This window comes from Thermothelomyces thermophilus, chromosome 1, assembly GCF_000226095.1.
Source record: "Thermothelomyces thermophilus ATCC 42464 chromosome 1, complete sequence".
NCBI lineage: Eukaryota > Fungi > Ascomycota > Sordariomycetes > Sordariales > Chaetomiaceae > Thermothelomyces > Thermothelomyces thermophilus.
Genome location: NC_016472.1, coordinates 9,281,557 through 9,298,969, shown reverse-complemented (window position 1 = coordinate 9,298,969; position 17,413 = coordinate 9,281,557). Strand labels below are relative to the sequence as shown.

Below are 17,413 nucleotides of genomic sequence, written 5' to 3'. Positions count from 1 at the left end.
TTGGGCCATGGAGACAGGGAACCCTCGACCTCGAGAACGTCGACTTCGCCGAGTGTGTGCTGGACAATCGACACTGGTATCTTAGCTCAAGGTAACTCCTTATCTCGCTGTGCTTGCGATCATCATTCTACGCCCACCTCAGATGCATTCGTCGACGTAACCAACGCTCCATGTACGGGCAGACATTGCGAATCAGAATGCATGCAAGATCATGCGTGAGCGATACCGGATGATCGCGGGCCAGTCAAACCATGCCATCAGGTGGCAGATGGGATTGCTGCAGGCGCGCACTTTGTATCCCACCTTGGTAGGTCGGTACTTTGCTTGCTATTCGCCCCTCAATAGAAAGGCCAGGCCGCTTTTTTTTTTTTCCTTACAAACAATACTTGTAAAGTAAGGGAAAGAAAAAAAAAACAGAGAATTCCCGCCTTTCCGGCGGCGTGTCCATCCTCGCCTGCGAGTGGTCCAAGCACCAAGCCCACTTGCATATTGTGGCCCCCCCTCCCCTCCATTTTTCCCTCCCAACCTTGGTCCTTACCCACTTTCCCTTTTTCCTCTTCCACATCGCGTGTGCGCCCCATCTCTTTTCCACAACAACAAACCGCTTCTCGCGCGCAGCATATTGCAATAGCAAGACGCTGCATTACGAGGTGCCAATAGAGGCAGGAAACTAAACACTTTCCACGTATCGCTTCGTCTTTCCTCGGTGCCCGCAGGTGTGCATCGGGCCCCTCTGTGCATCTCGTCGAAAGGGACTTGGAATTTTTCCCACGTCCCGGTCTTGAGGTGGTCTCCACCCACCCAGGCGCTCCTCCCAACGGCTACTCGCACTGGGGACCAGACAGCCCACGTCGTCTCGCCCGCCACCCGCGCTATCAGCCAAGTGCGTCGCAAAACATAAAGCAGACGCGCAGCACGAAAAAAGGCGGTTGTCCCCACACCGACTTTCCACTCATACCTCCCCATTTCTCTCCACTTCCACGTCTCGTTTTCTTTTTGAGCCTCATTTTCCCGCTTTAGGGTATTCTCCACCTTTCCAGCACGTCGCCTCTCGACAACCCCATATCGCGGCTGCAGGTCCCACAACTTTGCTCGGACGACGCATCTTAACCGCTTGTGCTTGCATTGCACGCCGGAGACGACGAAGCAGGCAAACAAACACTCGGCGCAAGGCACCGTCTCTTCTCGGCTTGCTGACGCTCTAGTCGGCTCGACTGCATTTGCCCAGGAACGGTCGTCGCGTACAACACGTGCACGATTGATCGGTTCGCTCTGACTGCCTCGAGAACCGCCCGCTCTCGTCGCGTCATCGAGGCCTCGACACAGCTGCGTTTGCAATCGTCGACCCTCGACAGCAGCACACAAAGCCATCGTGCTCCGGCTCGAATGGTTTTTCTGTGCTTGCCATTCTAGCCGGTATCTCTTGAGCGACGGATTATGGAAGGTCTGCCCAACGGATCGGCGAATGCTATAAACACGACGGTGGCTTCTTATCCCTCTTCGTCTGCAGCATCACCGCACCTTCCCCCGCAGCAGCAGCAGCCGCATCCCGCGCATCAACTGCATCACCATCAGGCACAGTCGTCGGCAGCCCCTCCCCACACGCTGCCCCCTCTTCAGCCGAACAACCCTGTTATGCAACAGGGACCCTACGGAAGCTATCCCCACACTCCCAGGACTCCGGCAACTCCCAATACCCCGAGCTCCACGAGCACCATGGCCAGTTACCCCCCTCCGCCCCAGCAGAATGCGGGCCGCGGCAGCAGCTATCCCGTCATGGGCAACGCCACGTACCCGCAGCAGCCGTACCCCGGCGCTACGTCAAGTATGATGCCTCAGACCACCACCGCGGCCTCGCACCCGCAGCCCATCGCTCCCGCTCCGCCCACGGCTGGCGGCCGGGCTCCGCCCGTCCTCCGCCCGATGCCCGCCGGTGGAGTCATGTCCCAGCCGGGAATGCACTCGCCGTACGGCCAGAGCCCGCTTATGCCCCAGCTCCCCGACGCCGGCGAACCTCCGACGCACGTGGTCGGCTCCCAAGGCCGTAGAGGTATCCTTCCCAGCGCCCCTGGCAGGCCCGCGCCTCCTGCCGCCGGCTCTGCGCAGGCCAAGAACCAGATCTTGCAGAAGGACGCCGATGGGAAGTTCCCTTGCCCCCATTGCACCAAGACCTATCTCCACGCGAAGCACCTGAAGCGCCACCTCCTGAGACGTAAGTTCTGCTTGTCTTGCCCGTCTGGCTTCCCTTGCGAGCTGGCTTTAACGCTTCATGGCAGATACCGGCGACCGCCCGTACATGTGTGTTCTGTGCCACGACACCTTCTCGCGCAGCGACATTCTCAAGCGCCACTTCATCAAGTGCTCTGTCCGCCGCGGCAACCCCACCGGAGCTAGCCATCTTTCTCACCCCCAAGCACACGTCAAGAAGAACGCTGCTGCCCAACAAAAGGCGATGGGTACCGAAGGCGATGTTAATCACATGAACGGTATGGGAAACATGCCTGCCGACGGGATGGTTCATCCGTTTGGCATCATTCCCGCTTCTGATGGCATGAGCAACGTGGCCAACGATCAAAGCCAGCTCTCGAGATCTAGCAGCATGAACAGAGTCGCCGACGACGCGAACCGTGATAGGAGAAACATGACCGCGTCCGTCATGGGCGCCTCGACGCGCCCTGGCAGCTTTGAGCAGACGTACAACGGCGGCGAAGTCGCGAACAATATGACCGCGAACATCAACCCGCAGCTGGCCAACTACAGCATGCCCCAGAACCAGAGCGGGATGCCCATGTTTGGGGGTTCAGGCTCGACCGATTGGTCTCAAATGTTCCAGGCTGGTGCGCATTCTCCCTACGTCAATACGATCCCACCTAATACCGGACAGGGACAGATGCAGACCGCAACCAAACCCGAGCCTAATCTCGGCTCCGCACGAGTGGCTGGCATTCCTGGCGACCATCCCGTCGACTCGTCCCTCTTCCCCTCGTGGGGAGTTCCGTCGTCGTATCCGAACTCTTACCATCAACTCTCCAGCAAAATTCTCAACTTCCTGCAGTCCTCCCCCGCCGGCGCCAGCACCGCGACCTCTAGCTTCCTCGACTTCTATTTCCACGCCGACAACGTCCGCAACTTCCTCGAGAACTACACCCACTTCCATGCCCACGTGTCAATCTTGCATGTCCCCACCTTCCGTGCCATGGAGACTTACGTCGGTCTTGTGGCGGCCATGTGCTGCGTCGGGGCGTGCTACTCGGACCGGATACCCGCAGCTAACATCCGCGAGATTATGGATCTTTTGAAGGCAGCCCTCGAAGGCTCGTCTCGAATGTTTGCCTCTCTCCTCCAGGATGATGGCTCGGGGACCGGGTACGAATGGGCCTCCTTTGGCAGCAACAAGACCGACCTCGAGGAATTGCAGGCCATCATGCTCACCCAGAACTTGTTCACTTGGCACGGCACTCCAGAGCAGCGCGAGAAGGCGCGGAAGACATTCCCTCTGATCGCGTCGTCCGCCCGCAAGGCCGGCCTGCTCCGTCTGACGACGGACGGGTCGCTGTATAGCATGGTTCACCAGCCTGATTTCAACCCCACGAACTTCCCGATTTCTCAGTTCAGCTGGTATTCCTGGGTGGAGCAGGAGAAGCGCATCCGGACCATGTACATGATCTTTCTCTATGACGTGGCTCTCGGCTTGTATTTCAACACGGGACCCGAGTTCGACCCCTTTGAGATCCGCCTTCCCCTGCCAGCGGACGATGCTGCATGGGATGCAAACGACATCAACGAGTGCGCCGAGGCACTTGGACTCCGCGGGCCAGATGCCGCCAAGGCCCGCAACCCCGACGGCACTCGGAGAAGCAGCCAACCGGAGTTCCACCAAGTGCTGAAGGCCCTCCTTGACAGCAGCTACCGTATCCAACCCGGGTCGACGAATCTCTTCGGCAAGTTCATCCTCATCCACGCGCTGCTCTCCATCATGAGGCGGGCTCAACTGGGGGGGGGTTCGGCCATCATGAATCGTTCCGCCACGCCGATCCCAGCCCATGCTTGGTTCGTTGGAACTCAGGGCAGCCCTAACAACAGCGGCCGTGCGACCCCGGTCGATCTCGGGGCCAACCTTCTGGATGTGCAGACCGTCAAGACCCTCATGACGGCGTTGGATAAGTTCAAAAGCAACTGGGATCACGACATGGCCAACCAGTTCCCGCCTTCTCTGGCGGTCAACCCCCGCAGATACGGGTTCACCAGGGATGGGATTCACTTCTACTGGCTGGCAACGTATCTGCTCAAGAGCACGCGGGCGGCGGACCTTCAGATGGCGCCCGATCAACGGCTTGCCCAAGTCATTCATCTATTGAAGTCGGTCAAGCAGTGGGTTCTGACCGATGGGGCTGCTCGTGGGGAGGAGCTAGGATCTGTTGGAGATATTGATGCCTCGTACGGGGTCAAGGACGTGACGCTCGATATGACACAACTCTTTCGACCACTTCCGATGGAGAAGTCGCCAGGTTTTGCGGCCGCTCAATCAGGGAACATGCAGAACCAACAATGATCTCGGTGGATGTCGTGCTCGGTACGCATCCTTCTCTGCATCAGCGGCGTTTCCATTTCGTTCTTCCTCTTTTCTGGGGGAGGCTCTCCGTCATTTTTCTCTTGTCTTACGTTCATGATAGCCGGCGCCTTGGTCTTCGGACAAGTCGTGGCAATCCCCTTGTTGCATCAGATTGGCACGCACGGCGGGTTGTTTGCTTGCATCAGGAGGATGGGTGTTGGGGTGAATAGATTTCCTATGGGTACTGCATTAGAGACCTTTGTCACATTCGACCACAACCAATAGATCGAGAAGGCGGTTCGCGGGTCTGTTCCTCGGCTGTTTGGACGGATGAGTGGCTGGGAGGTCATGACGAACCATTGCCGGCAATAGCGCATGCTCTCAACTCTACTACCCACTAATCCTTGCTTGGCCGAGTTCGGGTCCGCACCGCGAGCGGGTACTTGCTGGTTGGCAAGACGACGGATGTATATCTCTCGGCCTGCGGGTAAAAGGACTGACGAGTTTGTGGTGATGGTGGCTTCGGTCAAGGAATGACAAAAAAACAAAAAAAGAACACGCTTAACAAAAAAAACAGAGAAAGGAAAATCGGTAAGGCACACTCTCGTTGAAAAGGGGTAGTGGGAAAAGCTGGAAGCAGCTTTTGGAAGGTTGGAACGAGGTTCGGAAGGTTGGAAGGAGGTTCGGACGGGGATGTATATCATATGTCAGACATCACATACATACGTTGCTTTAGAATTTCGGCCAGGCGTTGTCGAGTAGAGGAGAGAGCCTTGCAATAAAAAAAAAGTAAGTTTTTGTTGAGCCTTTAGGGTTTGGTGACGGCATGCTTGGTGAATGTACTGTACATATGTGCTTTTGCCATGTTCCATGCGTTTCAAGAGACCAGGGCTCAGCGGCTTCTCGTTGCAGATACATGAAAATAAACGGTTTATCGTCGTTCATTTTCTTGTTTGTGTGCTGATCGTATGCGTTGCCGTCATCTTTTGGGCCACTCCTGGACCGTAGAGGCGTCGCGTGCCTCTTCCCATTCTCAACGTAGGGCCCTCGTGAGAAGACGCAAGCACAATTTCCCGATTGCTCTTCACCGAAACCGAAGGATCCCTTCTCCCCCGCTATTCAGTTCTGCCACTCCGAACGTGTTTTTCGTCGGGATATCCCGCAACGAAGCGCGGTGTGGCTCCGGACCTTGCCAAACAATCACTCCTCGCCGTTTCAACCTTCCTTCCACGGGGAATCCAGAGCGAGTCAAAAACAACATCCCGTCATGCATGGAGTGGCATGGAATAAATAACGACATGGATGCGGCGTGTCGGAGATCAAGGTATCGTATCCTTCGGCTCCTCTCACGACTTTCGCTCCACGACGTGGATCTTGGGCGCCAGCTTTTCCAGCTCGGCCTTGTCGGCCTCGGTGGGTGTGAAGCCCAGCTTGGACTCGATCTTGTCGCCGAAGGTGAGACCCAGAAGGCCCCAGGCCACGAGACCAACGCCGACGGTAAGTTTGGTCTTTGGTGGGAGGTTTGTATATGCCCTGTAGATGTCAGCGTGTGTGTGTGGGAGTGAGTGTTGCGTGTGGAATGTGGTGTTCGGAGATTGACCAAGAGACAAGTTGGGACGCGAAAGGGGCATTGAACTTACTTGAGAAGAGACATTGTGTGCTTGTGGAAAAAAATAAAAAGATCCTTGTAGGGAGGAATGCTATTGCGAGATGGATTTCAAGGCATACGCCATGATATCGTGATGGATAACGAGAGTCGAAGATGGTGTTGTGAGACGGGCGGAGGTGCTTGGCATGGACAGCTGTCGGGCAGTTGATGGCCGAGTCAGAACCGGGACCCCTTGCATCGCTCCGTGTATGTGCAGAGTAGTGCACGCAGTACTAGCGTATGAGTTACTATGAGTACGTAGCTTGAGTCGGGAACGCTCGGACCACCCAAATTTTCAAAGTGCGCGAATCCATCTCTGCGAACCTCTGCGCGCTTGCCAGACTTTATCGACGGTCTAGCTTGCCATATCCGGTGTACGGGCAAGTCCAACCAGCATCAATTGAGGAGCCGACCAGCATTGCCGTGCCGTGCTTTACAGATCTGATCTCATACTAAGAAGCCGTGCGCGCCCTCCTTTTTGTCGCGCCCACCTCTCGACTCCCTCCCTCCCCCGGTCCGCGATGGCGTCGGCGGCGATGCGGCCCTCGATGGGGGCCCTCGGCAGGATATCCTCAGCGCCGTCCCCGCTCCGTCCGCTCACGCAGACCGCTTCTCTCTCGACCACCGCCGCCCTCCTCAAGCGTCACAAGTACCGCGGTGCCCGGGATAACAAGGACCACAGCAAGCACCGCGGCGAGTCCGCCGTCCGGCGCACCGGCACTCGCTGGCGTCTCTCCATGTCGGACGAGCCCCTGCCGCAGCCCGTCCCGCGCAGCGAGCTGCCGCCCATCGAGACGGACCCGGACCACGGCCTGTGGGAGTTCTTTGCCGACCGCAAGACCGTCGCCAGGCCGCCCGCCGAGGAGGCCAAGCACGGCCGTGCCTGGACCGCCGAGGAGCTGCGCCACAAGTCGTGGGACGACCTGCACCGTCTGTGGTGGGTGTGCGTCAAGGAGCGCAACCGCATCGCCACGTCCATGTGGGAGCGTAACAAGGGCAGGCTGGGCTTTGGCGAGAAGGAGTCCAGGAACCGGGATTTTGAGGTGGGTCTCTTTGAAGCCGTCGATCGGCGAGCTCAGAATTGTATATGTACTGACGGATCCCTCCTCCGTCCGTTAGGTCCGACGTACTATGCGCGCCATCAAGCATGTCCTGACCGAGCGGTTTTACGCGTGGGAGGATGCGGTCAAGCTGGCCGAGAAGGATCCCGAGGTCAACCTGACCGGCAACGGCCCGGCTTTCACCCCGAGCAGCTATCTCGAGCAGAGTGACACGGCTGCTCAAGGAGAGCAGGCGGCCGCGGCCGCAACCGCAGAGCAGACGGCGGAGAAAGCAGAGCCAGCTGCGACGGCAACCCCTGACCCGGCAACGATACCCTCATCTAAGCTGCAGGCCGAGACCACGAGGTTATGATGGGATGAACCTGGACCATGACTAGTCTAGTCATGGTTATTCTCCTTCGAGATGGATCCTGGCGGAATACGGAGGCGGATCGCCGGGGCTTCATAAGGGAGAGTGTCTTGACGATTTCGCCCTAGAGCCCTACAGTGGTGACGGCATCACCAATGCCTCCCCCCCTTTCCCCAACCCCGCCGTGTACAGATAGTGTATTGAGCATTGTATTGTGCATGTTTCCCAGATGGAAATGGTGTCTCAGCCAAGGTCCCATCTTCGACATGGTTGTAAGCCAACCGAGATTCTGAACAATAAACAATAAGGAGGAGCTATCAAGCATTAATGAGCCGAGACGAGCCCCCCCCCAGACCGCCTGTCGCAAGCATCGAATCACAGGCGGCCGCTGGTGCTTTAGCTCCAAGGAGGCCCCAAAGCGGGGCCGTCACCCCTCAATGGGTTTCTCCCCACCACAGCAACCTCCTACACCCCGGAGATCCAGACTTCTTCTCCTACAAACCTGACCTGGGAACCCAACAACACAACAAGAAGCCCAACGCAGACAGAACCCGACCGAGAGAGCTGGACCTGGTGTTCATCGTCAGGTTGCACGGCCGTACCTTCTTCCACCAATCTTGTCACCCACCCTTTCTCCTCCTCTTTTTTTTCACTTGTTCCGCTCGCACAAACACGAGCTGTCCCTAATCTCACTTCCGACCTCGTCATTGTCCGAAGCTTAGCTTCCCTGCCCCCCCCCCCCTTCCCCCCTTTTCCTCCTCCGCTTCTGCCTGAACCGCTACATAGCATTAGATTCACACCACCATGGCCGAGGAGATTGCCCCCGAGTACGACGTGATTGTGCTGGGCACGGGGCTGACCGAGTGCATCCTCTCGGGTGTCCTCAGTGTCAAGGGGAAGAAGGTGCTGCACATTGACCGCAACGACCACTACGGCGGGTACGTACACTTTTTTTTTTCCTTTTTTTTTTTTTTTTTTTTTTTGCTGCCACTAGGCTGCCCGGGATGCACTGGAGAGAAAAGCTGACGCCTTTCCGTTCTCTTCCTGCAGCGAGTCGGCGTCCCTCAACATTGAAGCGGTATGGCTACTGTCTCCCCGCCCTTTCGCTCTTTCGCTCTGTCCGTTGGATCCCCCCTCCAGCCCTTTCTGACAGACACCGCCTCTGCACAGCTCTTCAAGAAGTATGGCAACTATGCTCCGGGCACCGAGCCCTGGAAGCAGTACGGCCGCCTGAACGACTGGAACATCGACCTGGTGCCCAAGTTCCTCATGTCCTCGGGCGAGCTCACCAATATCCTCGTCTCCACCGACGTCACCCGCTACCTCGAGTTCAAGCTGGTCGCCGGCAGCTATGTCCAGCAGGGCTCCGGGTCCAAGGCCACCGTCGCCAAGGTGCCCTCGGACGCCGCCGAGGCCCTCCGCTCCCCCTTGATGGGCCTCTTTGAGAAGCGCCGCATGAAGAGCTTCATCGAGTGGATTGGCCAGTTCGACCCCAAGGACCCGGCCACGCACAAGGGTGGGTTATTTTTCTACTTCAGCGGGTCGTCAAACCCGGCGTGTGAGGATGCTAACGCCCCGTGCCGTTTCAGGGCTCGACATGAGCTCGTGCACCATGAAGGACGTCTACGACAAGTTCGGGCTGGAGCCCCCCACCAAGGACTTCATCGGCCACGCCATGGCCCTCTACCAGACCGACGCCTATCTGGACGTCAAGGGCGGCGCCCCCGAAGCCATCGAGCGCCTGCGCCTGTACGGCAACAGCATGGCACGCTACGGCAAGTCGCCCTACATTTACCCGCTGTACGGCCTCGGCGAGCTTCCCCAGGGCTTCGCCCGCCTGAGCGCCATCTACGGCGGCACTTACATGCTCAACACGAGCGTCGACGAGATTGTCTACGAGGGCGAAAAGGCCGTCGGCATCAAGGCCACTATGCGCGGCATTGAGCCCGAGATGAAGTTCGAGACCAAGGCCAAGGCCATCATCGGCGATCCCAGCTACTTCCCCGGCAAGGTCCGCGTCGTCGGCCACGTCCTGCGCGCCATCTGCATCCTGAAGCACCCGATTGCCAGCACCAACGACAGCGACTCGTGCCAGATCATCATCCCGCAGTCCCAGGTGGGCCGGAAGAATGGTACTCACCCCATCCTATCTCATCCTATATCCTTTATATCCTTTCACCCCTCTTTTTAGCTACAAACATACTGACTGCCTACCCTGTGACAAAAAGACATCTATATCGCCTGCGTCTCTTCCGCCCACAATGTCTGCCCCAAGGGGTATTGGATCGCCATCGTCTCCACCATCGCCGAGACGTCGGCAAACCACCACCTCGAGCTGGCCCCCGGCATCGAGCGCCTCGGCAGGATCGAGGAGCAGTTCATGGTAAAGAGCTCTCCACCTTGCCGTCCACAAATACACCCTCCATAACGAGTCGGTCATTGGATTAACCCACTCACTCTTACCTAACAGGGCCCACCCATCCCGCTCTACGAGCCCATCGAGGACGGCACCAAGGACCACATCTACATCTCCAAGAGCTACGACGCCAGCAGCCACTTCGAGACCGCCACCGACGATGTCCGGGACATTTACCGCCGCCTGGCTGGCGAGGAGCTCGTCGTGCAGGGGCTCCGGGAGGGTATCCAGGTTGCTGCCGAGTAGCAGGAGGGAGCACGCGGGACGGAACGGAAAGGTATATTAAGCATAATAACCATGAATACAAGCGAGTGAACCAATTCTCTGTCTTGTGTGGCATTTCTCCTTGCATCACCGTAAGGGGCGGCGGGCAGTTACGAGAGACGTGGCAGACCGATGATGGTATGTGGAGGGAGGACTCGTGGATCTGATCCAACGTCTGAAGACTGTATTCCTCCGCGACAGGTCAAGAGATGAGCAAGCTCGAAAAGTCAGACATGGGTCTGGAACTGAACCAACCCGCCTAGATCCACCGGGGACTACGCATATCTCACTGAAATGCAAGGCCGGGTTGAAGGCGAGTTCGATCAAGCGCAAGAATCGTCAACCCTAGAGCGCCAGAAACATTGCACAAAACATATATCCACACGAATAAGGACGGATTGGTCACTCGGGCGGCCCATCGCCTCCTCTGCCACTCTGTGTCCACCCTTTTTCCTGCTCAGCGCTGTCCGTAGACCACCATACATGACCGACCGCCCTCTGCAACGATCCCGTGCCGCTTCACGCCAATGGTCCTGGCTCCGTATCGTTCAAGCTCACGCTTAGCCGTTGTCGGGACCCGACATCCCAAGGGAAGTCAGCATGGCGTAGTACGCAGGCCTAGTAAGGCATGCAAAAACTGCGAGCTGCACCAGCCACGCATTGTGGGAGCGAGGCTTAACGACGAGACGTCTTGCCAATTGTCCGCTTGCCAGAGTACTAAAAACGGATTGCGTATCAGTAACAGCTCGTGTGAAAAAAAAAAAGCTTTGACTGGGCATTGAAGACTTCAAACTTACCAAGTGCTTGGGCATGGACGCAGCGATATGCCTGTCGGCCTCGCCCTGCCGAGCCATGCGGTTCATCTTGCGCTGGCTGAGCTTGGCTTGGCGCTCGGCCTTGGTGCGCACAGTCTCGTCCTTGATGCCGTCGTCGCGCCGGTTGGTCGCCATGACGGAGCGGTCGCGGACGCGGCTGAGCGAGCGGAGGCGCTCCTTGGCCGAGGGCGCGCTGTCGACGTCCATGGCATCCGGATCCGCAGTGGTGCCGCGGCTGCGCGCGAGCGAACGCCCGCGTGTTGGCTGCACCTCGGCCCGAGCCCGTAGACCAATGGCCTCGGTGTCGACACCGAGCTGATCGAGGTGGTCCTCGAGCTCGGAGAATGGCTTCTTCTGCTTACTGCGCGGAATTAGAGCGCGGTTCTTGAGCGACTTGCGCATCTTGGCTTCGTTGCGGATCAGCTTGTGCTTCTCGCGAATGTACTCGGCCTTTTGCAAGATTTCCTCCTCGGACTCGTCGCCAATATCCTCGTCAGATTCGTAGAAGCCTTCCTTCTCCAGCCTCTCTTCCTCCTCCTCGAGCGCCGCAAGCTTCGACTCGATGTCCGGGTCGACATAGTCATAGACGTTCTTTCCATCGTAGATCTCCGGAATCTTATCGTACTTCCACGACGGGTCGGCCAGGATGTAGTCTTTCCGCAGATCGACATTGTACACACCAGCACCGCCGTTGGCCTCCTCGATGTCCCTCGCCAGTACTCTCCTCTCGGGGTCGTTCTTGTCGTACTTCTTGAGGGTCTTGACGGCTTCCGGAATGAAAGTCTCCCTGGTAACGCCATCCATCGGCTGGGCGACGTGGATACGGGCCATGACTTCGGTGAGACGAGATCCAAGAGCACCATTGCTCGCGGTACCGGCCTTGAGCTTCTGAGACACCCGCTCCGCAAGCAGCCTCTCGCAAACATGGTTCTTGACGTCCTGCACTCCATCCTGCGTAGCACACGACGCGCGCAGCAACTCAACGTCGCCAGACTTTGTCAGGTCCTGCAGCTCGGATTGCATTTCCGGCTCCAGCTCCTCAAAGGTCTTGATATCCATCTTGTTCAGGACGATAAAGACCATCTTGTTGGCGAACAGCGGCTTGATCGACTTGAAGAGGTTACATTGGGCCTTGAGCGAATAGCCGCATTGTTCGCTGTGCAACACAGTCAGAACTGCACGAGATACAGCCACAAGTATCAGGTCAGCATACCTGATATCAATGAAGAAAAGGACTGCGGCTCTGAGGTGGGCGAGAGCCGTGACACTCTGCATCTCGATGGTGTTCATCTCTTCTAACGGGTGGTCGAGACTGCGAAGGTTAGCCTGAATCTAGAAACATGGGCGCAATGGCAGATATGCGATGTTTTGGGTCATAGTGCCGCGACAGAGCAGGGGGACAACGTACATTCCGGGGGTATCTATTACTTGGTACCGAAGATCTACACAAGGAGAGGTCAGCAAAGGTTCGCGGTTTTGTGGTTTTCACTGGGTAGAACATACACTTATAGTCGAGATGACCAACGAACTGTTCTCACAGCGTTAGCATGTCTGGTCGCCAGAATAGTGAGGTATTCCGGAGCACATACCAAACTCTTCGTTGTCTATGCACTTGTCAGCAGCATATTTTCACATCAGGAACCAGAGGTGCAGCTTACAAAGGCATATGGCTCAACTGGTGTATCAGCCCGCGTTACCGAGCGGACAAAAGAGCTCTTGCCGACATTAGGGAAACCTGCGACAAGGAGAGTGCGCGTTGTTGGGTTGATGTCGGGTAACCTGGCCAAGTGCTGGCGGACCTGGTCGAGGTACAGAAGAGGGTCTTTCAGCCGCTTGATGAGGGTGGCCATACGACCTAAAGCAGCCCTCTTGAGTTGTTTGCACTGGTACAAACTTTGAGAGTACTGTGTCCGGTTTCAGTTACCTGTCCCAGAACATGACGGGAACACTGGCGCACTGCGTACCTTCAGGAGGCGGACATAATCCCGGGAAATTGTCTCGATCAGGTGCTTCGCTGTCGAGATCTGGCCAAGGGCCACCTTGAAGTGGTCGGCATCTGACAGTAACCGTCAGCATAGCCCCATTGCCGCATCATGTAGCCTCCAAATCCGTTTCCTTCAGGCGTGGAGGGGCGTACCATATAGGATGTTCATCAAATCGCGGTGGAAGGGGTGCTGATCCGTCAACACGGGGAAGCTCGAGATGATGGCGCCAAATTTCTCGCTGCATGTCTCCTGTGTAAATCTGAGCACCGGGGTTAGTGCCGAGTCCGAAATCGAATCATCACCAGCTTCGTCGCAAACGGTGTGGTGGAATCTGGGGAGATTTGAATCGATGAGCCGGGATCACCGACTTGACTTTGCGGGTGTAAAACGCCCTAATTCTGCTAACTGTTCATTGAGCGTCAGAAAATGTCTGCGACCTCGAGCAGTAATTCGGGAGGCACATACTCTTGAATCCGGGACGGACTGTAATGGTGTTCTAGGTCAGCCAGCATCCCACCACTCCGTCAAAACATCCAACATACTCTGAGTCGGCAGTCGCCTCTGTGTCCGCCTGCGGAACGTCAGCCTTTCTCGTCTTGCAACCTTTATAACCTAGCCTTCAAACTTACGAAAGGATGATGTCGATAAACTCCTGTGCCCTGTACGAAAATGATCAGCTTAGTTCAGGAAAGGAACAGCATATATACGAATTGAACCCTTACGTAGGCACAGGCGCGATATCCTTCCAGGCCATGGCAGGCAACGCGCAGGGTGCTGTCCGAATTTGGCGATGGGGGTGTTTGGGAGTTGTCAGATAGGGAGCACCTGGCGGGGCGGTGTCGATTTGCCGTCCCCAAGTCGCCCGAAATAATTTTTTGCGGAGAGCACAAAATGATAAGATAAGGCAGGCGGTGTGCGTTATCAAAATATCCCAAGCCCAGCTCGAGAAGCATTGCAAGTGGGGTACGACGTACGGAGTACTGTGTAACTCCGTAGACATACAAAAAAGTTTAACGACCCTTGGGCCCCACCATGAATCCAACCCCACCAAGAAATTCGCGATGGAGGGGCTCTCTTCAGCTCTGCGATAGGGGGACGTTTGACAAAACTCCCTCATTTCTTTTTTTCGAATCTTCACCAGGAGTTCCCTCCGGTAACAAATAAACTTCCAGCCCAAGAACCCGTAAGACACGTACGAACCGACAGACATGGCCCCACTCGCTTCTTACAAAGCCGACTTCCTCCGGGCGGCCATCGCCGGCAACATCCTCAAGTTTGGCAGCTTCGAGCTCAAGTCGAAGCGCATCTCGCCCTACTTCTTCAACGCGGGAGACTTCTACCGGGCCGATCTGCTCGAGGCGCTCGCGACGGCGTACGCGCACGCCATCATCGAGGCGCACCGGAGCGGCGCGATCCAGTTCGACATCGTCTTCGGCCCGGCCTACAAGGGGATCCCGTTGGCGACGGCGGCCACCATTCGGCTGGGCCAGCTGGATCCGGCCACGTACGGCCATACCACGTGCTACTCGTTCGACCGCAAGGAGGCAAAGGACCACGGTGAGGGCGGCAACATTGTGGGGGCGCCGCTCAAGGGCAAGAGGGTGCTTATCGTGGATGATGTGATCACGGCTGGCACGGCGAAGCGTGAGGCGATCGCCAAGATTGAGAAGGAGGGCGGTATCGTAGCCGGCATCGTGGTCGCGCTGGACCGCATGGAGAAGCTGCCTTCGCCGGATGGCGACGATAGCAAGCCGATGCCGAGCGCGATCGGTGAGCTCCGGAAGGAGTATGGTCTGCCCATCTTTGCGATTCTCACCTTGGACGACATCATCGAGGGTATCAAGGGGCTCGCATCCGAGGAGGACATCAGGAGGACGGAGGAGTACCGGGCCAAGTACAAGGCGACCGACTAGGCGGGAGGAACAAATCTAGATTGTGCAAACCGCTCTGTGAATACAAAAAAAAAAAAAAAAAAAAGGGCGTCGGGGTAGTGACCCCACGCCTGATTCGGGGGTAAAGCGCTGTGTAGCCTAGCGCTACTTTGGTAAGTGCATCTTCTGATTGGAAAGGCTCGACCCCCAATGTAAAGCACAAAGAGGCAAGTCCAGAGTAGAAAGCGCCCATTATTACGTGGCGCCACCACCCAGAGACGGCGGCCCCCAAGGGCTACGAAATCAATTCGGCGGTAGCGCATAGCCGTCGAGATTCCCAGTCACGGCCGGTTGGCCGAGGTGAAATCAACTTCTCATCTGCTCATGTACGTCCGATCCAGAATTCGGTTGACCAGGGCCGATGTCCCCAGAACCCCGCCTTGTTTGTTTCGGGGCTTCTTTGCTTCCGTGCTCTCGTTCTAGGAAAGTGGCGTCTTGGTTTGGCGTGGCAAATCGTAGACCTGGAGATGGTGAGATAGTCTGTAACAGCATGCACGGGTAGTCCCGGCCCTACACCCGAGGCGTAGGTCAAGAGCTCTTACCATGTCATGCCACCCGCCCCCTCCAAACTGCGCCTTGCTCGGCCCGAGGTGCGTGAACCCCAGCCGCTCATAGTAAGACACGAGGTGCTACAGACATGGCTCGTCAGCCAGCAGATCCCCCCTAACCAATCCTTAGGGGCAGAGAGGGTAGTAGTCACTCACATCCTGACAAATCAGTGCCACCCGGTCCACCAGGCCGCAATTCTTCATCTGGTCCAAAAAGGCTTTGATAATCATTTGCCCGATTCCACATCGCTGTAGGCGCGGGAGCACAGCGAGAGAGTGCAACCCGACGGTACGCCCGGCCTCCTGATGGCCGACGCTCTTGTCAACGGTGCGTGCGGCGGGGTTGCGCCACTCCTTCGGGTACGCCATGTCGGCGTCGGTGACGACGTCCCCGCGGCATCGTGTCGAGATGACGTGGGCGAGCAGGACGCTCACGGCGCCGTCGGCGCGGCCCGTCTCGACCGGCTTGGAGGTAGGCAGCGTCTCGAGGCCGAGGTTTGCGGCACGGTCTGGGACGACGGTGAGGAAAACGCCGAGACTGAGCTCGGGGCAGACGGTGAGGCGGTAAGCGATCTGTCGGGGTTGCGGTTAGATGGTTGTCAGCGTGTCTGTTGTGTGCTCCTTGACTGGATTGGGCTGAGGATTGCTTGCCTTTTCGGGCGACGCCCGATGTTCGGGCTTAGGGAACGAAGCATTTTCCAGCTCGATACAGGATGGGAGGTCGTTGATGGTTAGCGGCCTGATATTGGGTGAAAAGGTTGAGATGAACGGGAGTGCCTTCTGGAGGCGAGATTCCGGGCTGTCCTTGGCTGCCCTCCTCTTCTGGCACAGCATCTCTTGAAGCGAAGCAAAGTCTCCGTCGACGTCTGAGGACTCGTCAACGGCCTGGTCAGCCTCTTGGATAGGACAAGGACTCTGTTCCTCCGACAGGCCTTTCTCGGCGCCTGCCATAACTGCGCCGAGTCGGGTGTGTTCTTTCGCGACTGCAGCTAGCTAAGAGATCGGGCCGTCGAGCCAAAGGAGCTTAGGTTGACCGGATCAATGATCGCGCTAGGTGTGCCAAAAACCGTTACCGTCTCTTGAATAATTTAATATGCAGCTCGGGGCTGAAACCCTTGCTGCAAACCCGGAAGTATTGTTTCCTGGGGCTAGCCGGGTTCTCAACGGCTTCGTTGCCACACAGCTCGCTGTCCGTAATCGGCGTGGAGCTTTTAGGCGTCTAAAGGTTGGACGTCCAGGCTATGCACTCAGAGAAACGAGATGTGCGCGTAGAGATCCAGTGGCGAGGTTGCGCCGCGAGATGCTGGCGAGCTGGAACGAGAAGCTGTGTTACCGTAGTGCTGGAACGGTAGTGTAGAATCGAATGGGGCTAGGAGTAGGAGCCAAGGTGCAATTCCCCGCCGCGCTGCACGTCTCGCCGTGTTAGGAAATGCTACCTGCAGGTCACAAGGCTGCCGGGTAGCATGCCGTGGGTGCCCAAGCAACCTATCGGTATATGGAGCCGGGCAGCCGGCCAGTCGGGCAGCCGGGCACGCCGGGGTATTTTGAAAGCCTACCTCAACCTCAATTACTTGATTAGAACCGAAGTTCAGGTTAAGGGTGTTAGGTGTGGCTATGGGATTATGGCGTGAGAAATCAGAATTTAACTCTTCTTTCTACCCTTGCATCTCCCCGGTACTGGTCTCGACCATTCCTGATGACGTGCGCTGGAAATACTAAATGGCATAGTACCTTTCGACCTCTGCCAGCCTCCAAGGAAAGCCCCAAAAGCGTTCTAGCAGTAGGCCCATGGCGGGCCGTCGCTTCGCAACTCGCGGCCCCCGTTGAAGCTCTGTGGCGGGGCA

At 57.2% G+C, this 17,413-nt stretch overlaps 7 protein-coding genes across 7 annotated transcripts; 4 read left to right on the top strand and 3 right to left on the bottom strand.

Annotated features, from left to right (window-relative positions):
* Positions 1 to 1,056: 1,056 nt before the first annotated feature.
* Positions 1,057 to 4,636, top strand: MYCTH_2299220 (uncharacterized protein). Its single transcript, XM_003660614.1, has 2 exons — positions 1,057 to 2,212; positions 2,277 to 4,636. Exons 1-2 carry the CDS (start codon positions 1,438 to 1,440, stop codon positions 4,550 to 4,552), a joined length of 3,051 nt encoding a protein of 1,016 aa, XP_003660662.1. The 5' UTR covers positions 1,057 to 1,437; the 3' UTR covers positions 4,553 to 4,636.
* A 118-nt stretch (positions 4,637 to 4,754) lies between these two features.
* MYCTH_2299218 (uncharacterized protein) lies at positions 4,755 to 6,355 on the bottom strand. Its single transcript, XM_003660613.1, has 4 exons — positions 6,193 to 6,355; positions 5,401 to 6,085; positions 5,275 to 5,324; positions 4,755 to 4,787 (listed from the first exon to the last, which is right to left on the bottom strand). The coding sequence occupies exons 1-2, from the start codon at positions 6,204 to 6,206 to the stop codon at positions 5,899 to 5,901; spliced, it is 201 nt and encodes a 66-aa protein (XP_003660661.1). The 5' UTR covers positions 6,207 to 6,355; the 3' UTR covers positions 4,755 to 4,787; positions 5,275 to 5,324; positions 5,401 to 5,898.
* A 150-nt stretch (positions 6,356 to 6,505) lies between these two features.
* Positions 6,506 to 7,947, top strand: MYCTH_2299217 (uncharacterized protein). The gene is made up of 2 exons (XM_003660612.1): positions 6,506 to 7,243; positions 7,320 to 7,947. Exons 1-2 carry the CDS (start codon positions 6,722 to 6,724, stop codon positions 7,611 to 7,613), a joined length of 816 nt encoding a protein of 271 aa, XP_003660660.1. The 5' UTR covers positions 6,506 to 6,721; the 3' UTR covers positions 7,614 to 7,947.
* Positions 7,948 to 8,057: 110 nt separating this feature from the next.
* On the top strand, positions 8,058 to 10,561 carry MYCTH_2299213 (uncharacterized protein). The gene is made up of 6 exons (XM_003660611.1): positions 8,058 to 8,548; positions 8,661 to 8,688; positions 8,781 to 9,126; positions 9,200 to 9,742; positions 9,839 to 9,993; positions 10,081 to 10,561. Exons 1-6 carry the CDS (start codon positions 8,415 to 8,417, stop codon positions 10,270 to 10,272), a joined length of 1,398 nt encoding a protein of 465 aa, XP_003660659.1. The 5' UTR covers positions 8,058 to 8,414; the 3' UTR covers positions 10,273 to 10,561.
* A 49-nt stretch (positions 10,562 to 10,610) lies between these two features.
* Positions 10,611 to 13,844, bottom strand: MYCTH_2132763 (uncharacterized protein; the record flags this gene model as incomplete). The annotated part of the gene is made up of 14 exons (XM_003660610.1): positions 10,611 to 11,007; positions 11,088 to 12,261; positions 12,319 to 12,417; positions 12,514 to 12,547; positions 12,609 to 12,633; positions 12,695 to 12,709; positions 12,764 to 13,009; positions 13,070 to 13,161; positions 13,243 to 13,349; positions 13,459 to 13,495; positions 13,556 to 13,573; positions 13,633 to 13,661; positions 13,720 to 13,749; positions 13,813 to 13,844. 14 exons carry the CDS (start codon positions 13,842 to 13,844, stop codon positions 10,966 to 10,968), a joined length of 1,980 nt encoding a protein of 659 aa, XP_003660658.1. The 3' UTR covers positions 10,611 to 10,965.
* Positions 13,845 to 14,140: 296 nt separating this feature from the next.
* MYCTH_2299207 (uncharacterized protein) lies at positions 14,141 to 15,221 on the top strand. The gene has a single exon (XM_003660609.1). The coding sequence runs from the start codon at positions 14,299 to 14,301 to the stop codon at positions 15,001 to 15,003; it is 705 nt and encodes a 234-aa protein (XP_003660657.1). The 5' UTR covers positions 14,141 to 14,298; the 3' UTR covers positions 15,004 to 15,221.
* On the bottom strand, positions 15,222 to 16,668 carry MYCTH_2299204 (uncharacterized protein). Its single transcript, XM_003660608.1, has 4 exons — positions 16,221 to 16,668; positions 15,726 to 16,142; positions 15,564 to 15,650; positions 15,222 to 15,482 (listed from the first exon to the last, which is right to left on the bottom strand). Exons 1-4 carry the CDS (start codon positions 16,518 to 16,520, stop codon positions 15,441 to 15,443), a joined length of 846 nt encoding a protein of 281 aa, XP_003660656.1. The 5' UTR covers positions 16,521 to 16,668; the 3' UTR covers positions 15,222 to 15,440.
* Positions 16,669 to 17,413: the final 745 nt, after the last annotated feature.

Coding starts and splice junctions, on each gene's coding strand:
- MYCTH_2299220 (XM_003660614.1), top strand. CDS start 1,438: ATGGAAGGTCTGCCCAACGGATCGGCGAATGCTATAAACACGACGGTG. Junction 2,213..2,276: donor GAAGCGCCACCTCCTGAGAC/GTAAGTTCTGCT, acceptor GCTTCATGGCAG/ATACCGGCGACCGCCCGTAC.
- MYCTH_2299217 (XM_003660612.1), top strand. CDS start 6,722: ATGGCGTCGGCGGCGATGCGGCCCTCGATGGGGGCCCTCGGCAGGATA. Junction 7,244..7,319: donor CCAGGAACCGGGATTTTGAG/GTGGGTCTCTTT, acceptor TCCGTCCGTTAG/GTCCGACGTACTATGCGCGC.
- MYCTH_2299213 (XM_003660611.1), top strand. CDS start 8,415: ATGGCCGAGGAGATTGCCCCCGAGTACGACGTGATTGTGCTGGGCACG. Junction 9,743..9,838: donor CCAGGTGGGCCGGAAGAATG/GTACTCACCCCA, acceptor TGTGACAAAAAG/ACATCTATATCGCCTGCGTC. Junction 9,994..10,080: donor GGATCGAGGAGCAGTTCATG/GTAAAGAGCTCT, acceptor CTTACCTAACAG/GGCCCACCCATCCCGCTCTA.
- MYCTH_2299207 (XM_003660609.1), top strand. CDS start 14,299: ATGGCCCCACTCGCTTCTTACAAAGCCGACTTCCTCCGGGCGGCCATC.
- MYCTH_2299204 (XM_003660608.1), bottom strand. CDS start 16,520: ATGGCAGGCGCCGAGAAAGGCCTGTCGGAGGAACAGAGTCCTTGTCCT. Junction 16,143..16,220: donor ATCGGGCGTCGCCCGAAAAG/GCAAGCAATCCT, acceptor CAACCCCGACAG/ATCGCTTACCGCCTCACCGT. Junction 15,483..15,563: donor GGGGCGGGTGGCATGACATG/GTAAGAGCTCTT, acceptor CACCATCTCCAG/GTCTACGATTTGCCACGCCA.